Below are 12,385 nucleotides of genomic sequence, written 5' to 3' on the forward strand. Positions count from 1 at the left end.
CTGATCGCTCTCGTCACGAGATCCAGTGAGAAGCGCTTGAATTGCGAAGAACACAATGTCTCAGTGATTTAAACCAGTTTAAAGCAGATGAAACAGCGCTGATAAACAAACACTGTGCGCAGAAGGCTTTTCCATCTACAAATTCCCATAATTTACCATGGATTTACTGTAACGTTAGCCTAGAAATATTAACTGCACCATGAAATGTGGGATATACATATTGAATTGTATTATATTAAGTAATGTAGACAATGTATTAAAGGACTGATGGAATATAATTATAGTATTTAATAATGTATTTAGGCTACTGTTTTTCATACAAATACCATAGAAACCATAAAGTTACATTTTGCCATGATAGTGAGGTTATCATGATCTAAATGCATGATACTGGATGAACTATGGTTAAGTTTAATAAAACTCAAACAGTCAGAATATTACATTTTACCTAATAAAAATTAGCACATGCAGAAACTAAGAAATTAATTGTCCAATTAAGATATATATTTTAAGGAAAAATGACAAATGTTTGAATGTTCTACCTCGGATTTGTGGTGAAATGTTCACCAGTTTGGTAAGTGTTTGTCCTGATATGTTCTGACAATAAAGAGTCGTTTAAAACCACAATTTAACGCTCTGGTTTCTACAACTTTCACTTGGGAGCAAAAATCTGCCTTTAAACTTGAAAGAAATAAAGATTTGACTTTTATCGTGATAATTATCGATATCGACTGATATAAAAAAAAATATCGTGATTTTTTTTTTGGGCCATATCGCCCAGCCCTACATGTATGTATGGATGAATGTATGTACGTTTGTTTGTTTAGTTTAGTTATGTGTGTGATTTAGTTAATAAAACTTGTGCACAATTATGTATTTGGTTTCTGATTCTCTGCTTGCATACAAATTCCATTTTACGATCTTGATCTTGTTACATGCTCTAAGTGCTGTAAAGGCTAAGGAATAATTATTTTTCAGTGACCATGAAAGATACACTCTTCTTAGAATAAATGAATAATCAAAGAGTTCGTTAGAACTGATTAATTGATTGTAATATTAAGTTAGCTTACCTCAAAGTTAATCTAATTAACTGACCCAAATATTAATAATTAATCAGAATTGGTAATTATGGATTATTATTAATATTTCCCCTTTGAGCTAACATTGTTACAGATGACTTAGTAATAATGTGCGAGGAACATTATAAACTTGTTTTTTTAAACATTGTCAGACTATTAATTAACAGGTAAATATCTCACTTCTTTGAGATATCAAGAAGGGCACTGCTTTCTTTCAAATTCTTTATCTTGTCTACTTTAGGCTGAGCCAGGCACCGTGTACCGTGCGACAGATATCCATACATTTTTGGATGTTTTTTTTTTTGTCACTTTACTTTTTATTGAAAGTTTTGTATTTTTGCAGGAACAACAGAAAATATTTGTTTACATCATATTATAAAATTAAGCAAAAGAGCAAGGCAGAAGAAAACAAAAAGTATCCGAAAACCCCCCCCAAAAAAACCCAAACAAACAGAAAATAAGGGGGGGAGGTCTTCTTGCAGTATATCAGTAAGTCTTCTTAGCCAATTGTAGGCCTTTCTTCTTGTCTTTGTCGCTCTTCTTTAAATACCGTCCATTTTTCCCATTTCTCTCCGAATTGAGCTTCCTGTAGACGTAATCTGTACGTCAACTTTTCCATCTCATAGATTACCTCAACGATCTGGAACCATTGATCCTGAGTAGGAGAGTCCTGTTTACCCCATTTTTTTTGTGATAGCTTTTTTACCAGCTATTAACAGGATCTTAACCAAATATCTGTCAGATGGCTGTACATTCCCTTCATATAGGTTACACAAATACAGTGCTGTACAAGTCATAGGAATCTTATAGCCCAGTATTTTCTGTAATGAATCATGTATCATAATCCAGAACTGTGTTATTTTATCGCATTTCCAAAACACATGTGCGTGACCCGCATTCAGTTCACCACACTCTCTCCAACAGGGTATGTTTTTGCTTAATTGTTTGCTGTTAACTTTGGGGGTAATAAAAAAACGAACTAAATTTTTCCAGGAGAACTCCCTCCAGCTCCGTGAACTAGTGGATGTATAATGCATTTTCACCATATTTTGCCAATCTTCATCTGAGATATTTATGTTAAGTTCTGATTCCCATTTTTCTTTTATGTATTTTGTTGAATGTCTGTTTCTTATTATATTTTTATGAAGTTCAGATATGATTTTAATTTTGCTTTCCTTATATGCTTTGATTAAGATTTTTATCACACCGTTCATTTCACTGGAGGGGTCCACTCTGATTTCTTTCCTAAAATAGTTTCTAAGCTGTAGGTATCTATAGAATTTATGTTTATCTAGGTCATACTTTTCTTTCATTTCTTGGAAACTCTCCAGCTGTCCATCTTTCATTATAACACACCATGCCGTAATTCCCTTGGTTTCCCACCGTTTGAACCCTATATCATACTTATTTGGTGTAAAATTACTATCATATGCTATCCACCTCAAGACATTTATATCTTTCTGTATTTTATATCTCCTTATTATACTGTACCATATTTTCAATGTAAAAGTTGTGATTGGATCTGTTTGGATTTTGGATTTCTTGTACATTTCTTCATCGCCTATAATATTCTGTATTGGGGTTTCCCCACATTTTATTTCCATTTTTTTCCATTTTGCGGTATAGTCTGTTTTACACCAATCTACAACATATCTTAATTGTGCTGCATGGAAGTAATCTTTAAGATGTGGGAGTCCCATTCCTCCTTTGTCCTTTGGCAGCTGGAGAGTTTCCATTTTTATCCTAGGCTTCTTGCCTCCCCAAACAAACCTTGATATTATTCTACTCCAGCTAGTAAACTGGGACTGGGGAACCTATATGGGTAGAGATTGGAATAGATATAAGAGCCTTGGCAGCACATTCATTCCGATTATTTCAATTTTAGAACTAAAATCTAGCATTAATATGGACCATCTTTCAATGTCTTTTTGCATCTCTTGATTTATCTTATTATAATTAGCCTTGTATAATTTGGATAATGTTTTTGTGATCGTGACCCCGAAATATTCAATTTTTTTAAGTTTCCAATTAAAATGAAATGTCTCTTTGATCTCTTTTGCTGGGCTATAATTTATTGCTAACATCTGTGTCTTACTGATATTGACTTTGTATCCTGATAGCCGTCCATACGATTCTAATAGTTTAATCAATAGAGGCAATGATTCATTTGGACGTCTGAGGTAGACTATGACATCATCTGCAAAAAGTCCTATTTTTTGTTCTATACCATTCACAGTCACTCCCCTGATCTCTTGATCCTGTCTAACTGCTTGCGCTAGAGGCTCTATGAAAAGAGCAAATAGGGTGGGTGATAGGCAGCATCCTTGCCTTGTTGATCTTTGTAGTCTAATTTTGTCTGTCAAACTTCCAATAATTTTTATTCTAGCAGTAGGCTCTTGATATAGTGTCTTTATGCACTGTATTGATTTATTGTTGAACCCGAATCGTTCCAATACTTTGTATAAAAATTCCCAGTTGACACAGTCGAAAGCTTTTTCGGCATCTATACTTACTAATAATGTGCTTTCTTTGTCTTTTGTTGCTTGATCTATCACATGTAATGTTCTCCTAATGTTGTCGTGTGTCTGGCGTCCTCTAATAAATCCTGTTTGATCTTCCTCTACTATTTCTCCTACAAAAGAGTTCAGTCTTTTAGAAATAATTGTTGTATATATTTTGTGATCCACGTTCAATATTGAAATTGGTCTGAAGTTGGCACAACTATTTTTCTCTTTTCCTTGTTTTGGTATAACTGTAATTATTGCTTCAGCCCAGGATGGAGGTATTTTATTGTTTTGAAGCGTCCAATTAAAGGAGGCCAGGAGAAGTGGAAATAAGTCCTCCCCAAACATCTTATACCACTCTGCTGGGTATCCGTCACTTCCCGGTGATTTATTATTTTTCAGTTTATTTACTGCATCTTTCACCTCGTCTATTGTAATATCAGCTGTTAATCCACCATTTTGTATGGTTCCAATGGAAGGCAAGTCCAGTAAATCCAGAAATACTTTCATTTCATCCCCATCTGCTGATATAGGCTGTGTGTATAGATCTTGATAATACCCCTGAAAGATTTTTCCAATTCCCTCCGGAGTAGATATTATTTCATCTGTTTTGGGATGCCTGATTTCGTGTATATTATTAAAGGTCCCGTTCTACGTGATCCCATGTTTCAAACTTTAGTTAGTGTGTAATGTTGTTGTTAGAGTATAAATAATATCTGTAAAATTATAAAGCTCAAAGTTCAATGCCAAGCGAGATATTTTATTTAACAGAAGTTGACTACATAAAACGGCTCGATTGGACTACACCCCTCTACTTCCTTCATTAGTGACATCACCAGAACCGTGTTTAGACTAACCTCCGCCCACAGGAATGCTGCTTCAACTCTACTGGCTACTTGCGCACTTCTTATAACTTAGGCTACTGTGTTTACTCAGCTCTTACCGTGATTTTCTGAAGTAAAACTGACGCTTCATCTTATGTGTGATGTACAATACACTTTATTAAACTCATCAGTACATGTTTGATCATCATTCGGACCTGGTCCGAAACAGCAGACTTGTAGGCTGTTAATAAATAATGGATACATACAAGCAGATGACAATACGTTATAATAACCGTAATTAAACTACTAAACCATACCTGTTTCATCTCTATACAGCACTCTGACTCTGTAGGCATTATTGTCCGACTCGAAATGAACGCCGTTACTGAGAGTTTCTGATATTATCATCATTCCATGAGATGAATTTGTCCTGACAGACTGAGCGCGAGCTCATGAAGCTCCGCCCCCTGGGTCGTCCAGCAGCAGCTCATTTGCATTTAAAGGGCACACACTGAAACAGCTCGTTTTTCTGAGCCCCAAAAAATGTCAATTTAAACATGCTGTAAAAAATGATCTGTTGGGTATTTTGAGCTCAAACTTCACATACACACTCTGGGGACATCAGAGACTTATTTTACATCTTGTGAAAAGGGGCATACAACGGGACCTTTAATTGCTTGTTGTTTGCGTATACGTTTTGCCAACACTTTAGCAGCCTTTGAGCCTGCTTCGTAATAGCTCTGCTTCAAAAATTTGTTCTTTTTCTCAATTTCATCCGCTAATACATCATTTATTTTTGCTCTCATTTCCTTAATTTCTTGGTATATTTTTGGGTCATATGTGTTTTGGTGCTCCCGTTCCAATTGCCTTAACTTTTCATTGTTTAACTTGTGAGACTCCGATTTAATCCTTTTTACATATGCTGTCTCAGCTATCAGCTTTCCCCTGATGACTGCTTTCATGGCATCCCATAATATTGTTGGATCCACTGCCCCATTGTTGTTTTCTTGTATATATCTTCTTATTTCTGCTTTTACCTTCTCCTTTCTTTGATCGTTGTTAAGTATTCCCAGATTTAGTCTCCATATTGTGTGCCGCTTTCTATTGGTTATATTTATAATTCGATGCAGAGGGTTATGATCTGACAAGTCCGCTGCCCCTATTCTACATTCCCTCACCCTGTGCTTGTCTTCTTGATTCATAAAAAAATAATCGATCCTTGAATGAACTTTGTGTGCTGCTAAATAATGTGTGAAATCCTTTTCTAGGGGGTGTAGACTCCTCCACACATCTATCATCCCAATCTCTTCCAATAATGTATTTATATATCTTGTCAAATGAGTTTTATTCTTTTTTAGGCTAGTTGTATCTAGTTTGTAATTTCTAATAACATTCAGATCCCCTCCACAGATTAAAATACCCTTTGCTTCTGCTGTTATGATATCGAATATGCATTTGAAAAAACATTTGTCACTTTCTGGGGGTGCGTAGATATTTATTAATGTTACTGGTTCATTCTCTATTCTACCCATTACTGCAACTTATCTCCCCTCTTTATCTTTGCATTCCTTTTCAAAATAAAATTGGACTGTATTTGATATTAATATTGCCATACCTCTTCTACATCCTTCTTTGAATGAACTGCAGTAAAGGTTATTATAACCATATCTTTTTAGTTTAACTTCTGATTGAGTTAGGTGGGTCTCTTGAAGAAAAATAATTTGTGCCTTTTCTTTTTAATTTTTGTCATTACCTTTTGTCTTTTGAGTGGATTATTCAGGCCATTTACATTCAGCGACATCATCTTAACATTATTTGACTCCATATTCTGCAGGTTTTTTTAGGTACACTCCCCTACAACTCTGAACTAAACATACAAGAACAAAGAACATCTCCACATAAACCAAAACAAAAACAGACTTCAAACAGAAGGGTAGATACTCACTATCCCCCGAAATCCCGTTGGTAGGTGGAGGGGAAATCCTCATCTCTAAGAGGGCCCCTCCCTAGACGCTCTAGATTTAAAACGCCTAGATGAGTCCAACTCGAGGAAGATAATATAAAGAAGAAAAGCAAATAGTCCGCCCGATCGGTTTAGAGTCTTATACATGTAGAAGAAGTCTTACTTATTTGAGGTGTTGCCTCCCGTTAATGTTCATGTTTTCCTGAGAAACACCTGAAGCCTCTCTCTGGCTCAGTGCGCTGCTTCACGGCCTTGATCTTTCCCCCGGACACGCTGCCAATCTGCGACGGCTCGCCTCCTTTCCTCTGCCGCTGGTCTGCCGTCATCGCCTGGCGGGTCGACTCCATATCCCCTCTCTTTCATATCCAGTGAAGCTTCCCTGGCGCTGTGATATGTTTTTACCCCGCTGCTCCAGTGTATCCGTATCCTTGTCAGCGGTGTCTGGAACCGAATACCGTTCTCCTTCAACACTTTTTTAATTCCGTTGTACGTTTTCCTTTTCTGGACTTCTGGACAAGTCGTGATCGAAGTAGATTTGTTTGTTCCCCATTAGTATTTTTGTCTTCCAGGCTTTCTTTAGGATCATCTCTTTTGTCTCGAACTTAAGAAAATTAACAATGATCGACCTGGGCGCATTATTCGCATTTGGTTTTGGTGCGAGAGCCCGGTGTGCTCGTTGAAGGTAGAGCTCTTCATCTTCCGACAGTTGTAACTTTGTTTTTAGGAGTTGCTCCACATACTTACTAGTTGAGCTTTCTTCCGTGTCTTCTGGGAGACCAAAGATTCGGATGTTATTTCTCCTCGATCTCCCTTCAAGGTCAATTACTTTTTCCTGTATCTGATTTGCCTGATCCAGCAGCTCCACCATCAATTCACCCGCATCTGTCTTCCATTCCTCCAGTTCTGCAATGCGCTCGTGCGCCTCAGCCAGGTTAGCCTTCTGCATTTGTAGCTCGTTCATGTTCTCTGCTAGCCTTCGCTCGACATCTTGTTGAAGAGTCGTCATTTCTTTTTTCAGTTCGTCTTTTAAGATGATTAGTTCGTGTCGTAGTTCTTGTTTGAGGTCTTTTATGTCTTTGCTAATTGTAGCTAGACCTACGCGAAGTGTCTCGTTGTGGTCTTGGGCCTCCATCTTCTCCGCTGTGTCGTCTTCGAGTTCGCTAGCCTCACTTTCAGAGATTCTTTCAGGTGGCTTTTCTGCTTTGTCTTGTTTCTGGTTAGTTGTCTTACTTCTTCGTTTAGTTCCCCCACCCATATCATCCGTTTTGGTTTTCGAGTTGGGCATTTTAGGCGGGTTTGTAATAACCGACTAGGGGGAGCTTAATTAGGCGACTGCCCTGTACGCCATCTTCCCCGGAAGTCTATCACTTTCTCCTTTTTTAAAGGTAGCTCTCAAAGTTTTGAACTGCTCAGGATTGAAATTGCCAACTCAGCAATAGGGGCTTGCATGACAATTGTATTTCTGTCAACATTCAATTTGTTGTATGCTTCAGCTTTACTGAAGCCACCATTCACCAGTGGTAAAACTTTGTGGTAGCATTTGATGGAGTCTTCAGGGGTTCTTACTGGTGGGGGGAAAGAAGAAAGAAGAATGTTGTACAAGTTTGATATGAGATAAAGGCGAGTAAATTATATTAAAGGGATAGTTCGCCCAAAAATTATATTTAGCCCATGATTTACTCACCCTCAAGCCGTTCGAGATGCATATGTCAATCTTTTTTCAGACGAACACATTTTCAGTTATTTTAGAAAATGTCTTAGATCTTTCAGTGGTTATAGTGTGAAGCAATGGGGTCCAGCTCGTTGAAGTCCAAAAATGTGCATGCATCCTCCACAAAGGTAATCCATCCGGCTCCAGGGGGATAAACGAAGGCCTTCTGAGGGTAATCCGTGCGGTTTTGTCGTAAAAATATACATATTTAAAACTTTATAAACGAAAATAACTGGCTTCCGGCAGCGGTCGATGCGCGTTCACGGAGATGGATGCTGGCGTATGATGTAGGATGTAGCGTAGGAAGCGTCGTGACATAGAACGAACGTGAAAATAACTGGCTTCCGGTAGCGGTCGACGCGCGTTCACAGAGATGGATGCTGGCGTATGACGTAGGATGTAGCGTAGGAAGCGTCGTGACATAGACTAACGTGACAGCGCAGCCATAGAGCAGAGCAAAACAAAACTCTACGTTCGTTCTACGTCACGACGCTTCCTACGCTACGTCCTACGTCATACGCCAGCATCCATCTCCGTGAACGCGCGTCGACTGCTACCGGAAGCCAGTTATTTTCGTTTATAAAGTTTTAAATATGTATATTTTTACGAAGGGGGGGTGGTGTGGCGCAATGGATAAGACACATGCCTTTGGTGTGAGAGACCCGGGTTCGAATCCACTGTGAGACACCAATGTGTCCCTGAGCAAGACACTTAACCCCTAGTTGCTCCAGAGGCGTGCGACCTCTGACATATATAGCAATTGTAAGTCGCTTTGGATAAAAGCGTCAGCTAAATGAATAAATGTAAATGTAAATGTACGACAGAACCGCACGGATTACCCTCAGCAGGCCTTCGTTTATCCCCCTGGAGCCGGATGGATTACTTTTGTGAAGGATGCATGCTCATTTTCGGATTTGAAGGAGGTGGACCCCATTGCTTCACACTATAACCACTGAAAGGTCTAAGACATTTTCTAAAATAACTGAAAATGTGTTCGTCTGAAAAAAGATTGACATATGCACCTCGAACGGCTTGAGGGTGAGTAAATCATGGGCTAAATATAATTTTTGGGCGAATTATCCCTTTAATAATGAGGATTTTTTTGGGGTCTGTTATTGCTTTAAGAACAGACTACAAAAAAATATATATGGTTCTATCACAAAACATTTTATTTTTATTTTGTAAAACAGGTTGCATCACTTCAGGGGCCTCATGTATAAAACTTTACATAGATTTGATCCTACTACAAGCAACACGATACATTAATTTCAATGGAGAGTGGGCGATTTCAGGTGACACGAGCGACAGTGACCGTTGACGACTGGATGGGGCGTGTCCAGCGACGCAACAAAGTTGAAATCTGTTTAACTTTATGCAAATGAAGAGCGACTTTCGGGAGCGACAACCAATAGGAGTGAAGTCAGTGGAGCGCATGTGATCCATCACTCTTCAGTGCGGAGTCTGACCAAGGCAAGTTGAACGAGAAGATAATATTAGCAGTCACAAACTGTCCTATAATTTATGATATATCTCCGTGTACATACAGTGGGCGACGCCATGCTGACTCCGAGCCTGAATGGTTTTGTGAACCCAGATAGAACGGTATTAACCCGTTTTCTGCAGTTAAATGGCCGTGATGGCAAAGAGCACTCGCTGTTTCTCGTTCATCTTTAATATTATGCATTTTATGCACTGATTCCATTTATATTTAGACTTTTCCTTCCAAAATATTTGTTTGTAGCAGCAAGAAAATGGATTTGTTGTCTACAACATGGAGTAACATCTGTGAATTTCACTCACAAAAATTAATATGCAACCAGTAGTGGGAACGCCCACTAGCGACCTAACGACCTGCAGCGACAAAGTCGCTTGTAGTGTGAACGCAGCTTAAGTGTGCGTACACACAAATGCTAGAGTTTGCAAATGCACAAAAGTATTCCGATATATAAATGCACTTTATGTGTACACCAGAACCTGCACAAAATTCCCTTTTAAAAACCTAGTCAGCGGAAGATTGTGTAAATGCATCTCCACTCGTAAATGCGTCTCCTCCCCGAAAAATTACCATATATGGAGCTTACAACGCCTAGTTTTATTATGCATATACTCATCTGCATATCATTTCCATGCATATTACCATCCATGTGATACCATGTTTAAAACATAACATTCGGAAAATATGAGGTACAGACTATATGCCATGCCACATAAGACCACATTGCTGAAAATCAATCAGTATTCTTGCATTGTTTTAGAATAATTCTAAATTTTTGAGTTTTCAGAGAAGAGTTATTTGTAATATTTTCCACTGGCCAACTAGTATTTAATTAATATTTAACTACTTTAAACAAATAAAATGTATTCTTTAGGCTACTGTCTGTCTGTGAATGACACCAATAGCACTTGCGTTCAGCAGATTCAACATTTATATAAAACAATGTTGCCAGTTATGGAAAATGACTTGAGACTAGATAATGGACATGAAACTTCAGTACTTAACTTCATTAACGTGAGTGGCATAACTTATCTTAATGTAAAATGTAAAACAGAGTTTAAATCATTCCGTTTTACTTCATTACTTCGCTTACTCCAGTAAAAGAGTGTGTAGGGACGGTCTAGAGACCAGGGGTGGGAAAACTTTTTGGCTCAAGGGCCACACTGGGTTTTAAAATTTGACAGAGGGCCGGCCCAGTAGCAGATTATGAAACACGATCTCATGAAAGTGCGTATCTATACCACGAATTTTATTTCTTGTGCCATTTATACAGCAAAAATGTTTTTTTTGTGTGCATAAGCTACGCACTGTAAACCCCTTGGTTAGGATTAGGGGTGCAGAGTGCGTGCCTATTACACGCCATAAAGTGTGTATCATATGCACGCAAAAACAGCGTATCATAAGCACTACAAATACAATTCGTAGTATTTGCACTTTCATGAGATCGGGCTGAGCAAACACATTTACGTTGTGGCAACGTCTGTGCGAAATTCAACAACTGAGAGACGACATTCTGACAATAAATTTTTTATGCTAGATATCCCCCATTTAGCATGTTATGTTTTGAGGTTAATTTTTAATTAGTCAGATGTTAGATAACTATAGCCTATACTTTTTAATACATCTTTCTTCTAATCTAGAGCATGTTTGATTTAGTTTACCCCAAAGTGTTAATTAATACATTAATTAAAGGAGTATGGACATGTAAACATACATTTAAATATATTGGTATTAAATGCATTTTCTGAGAATTTATATTTTACGTTTTACCTGCAAATGTCACATCCATAACACTGGAATTGCTCGCCTATTATATTTTAAACAAATTTTTTAACGATGGGTTACGCTTCTTTTTCAGTCAAAGGGCAAACCACCTGCTGTTAGCCTAGACAGACACTCTCCAAGCTCCTTGTCGGTACACGATCCATTCCACCTGCACGATCCGTTTCACGCATGCGCGTAATTACGTAGTAGAAAACGTCACGGGTTTCCTACACTATCCGTACCACTGGGTACCACGCATGCGATGAAACACTTGACGGCCAGGCGGCACAACTTGTGGCATATTTAACATTTCACAGCGGGTCTATTTTGGTGCTTTTAAATGTAGCTTAGGCCTACGCTATACATTACAATGTGTTTACCAATCCAAAATAATAAAGGAGCTGTGAGTTGTTACATGAACATACATGATCAGTTTCCTCCATACTCTCCTTTGCGATCCATTGCTGTATGGTATTAGGGTATAATTTACTTACCTAGCCGTGTTTTTCAGCCGTGGAGGACTACAGCGCCAGCCTAACAGTCTGATGCCGGAAGTGGGCGTGGCAAGGCATTGCGCTACTTCCGTGTTTTGGAACGTTTTAAAGTTTAAAACAACATTATTATAAAGACTTTGTTTTAAACGACTTAATTGAGAATATATAATTAAGATTGATTAACAATATTATAAATTGAACAAAGCTTAAAACAATAAAATAAATAATACAATGAAAACAAAGCTTGAGAGTTTGAACATTTTATTTTATTTAAAATCATTTTAAATAGTCAACCAACATAGACCATACACAATAATATGATGGACTGAAAACACAAAAAATATGAATTTAAATTTTTTCCTCTGAAATATAAAAATATATCACACACTAGCTGTTTTCTAATTAAATAAAAATACAAAATCAAACTAAAATAAATTATATAAAACAAAATCAAACCAAAGAAAATAAAATAAATCTTATAAAAGTTATACAAGCACACATTTACAATAATTCAAACTTATCCCTGTTGTGGGTTTAAATGTTTAATGGGA

General features: G+C 37.7%; 1 protein-coding gene across 1 annotated transcript in view; it reads right to left on the reverse strand.

Moving 5' to 3' along the window:
- Nucleotides 1-6,717, reverse strand: part of LOC311289064 (cell-death-related nuclease 7-like) — a gene marked incomplete at its 5' end in the record, with an annotated part of 61,927 nt that extends 55,210 nt beyond the window's left edge. Inside the window, one exon of the mRNA XM_084406823.1 lies at nucleotides 6,584-6,717. Within this exon, the coding sequence (XP_084262949.1) occupies nucleotides 6,584-6,717 (134 nt within the window). The remainder of the gene's footprint in view (nucleotides 1-6,583) is intronic.
- Between the last annotated feature and the right edge of the window lie 5,668 nt (nucleotides 6,718-12,385).

This window comes from Rutilus rutilus (genome assembly GCF_951802725.1).
Source record: "Rutilus rutilus genome assembly, chromosome: 4".
NCBI lineage: Eukaryota > Metazoa > Chordata > Actinopteri > Cypriniformes > Leuciscidae > Rutilus > Rutilus rutilus.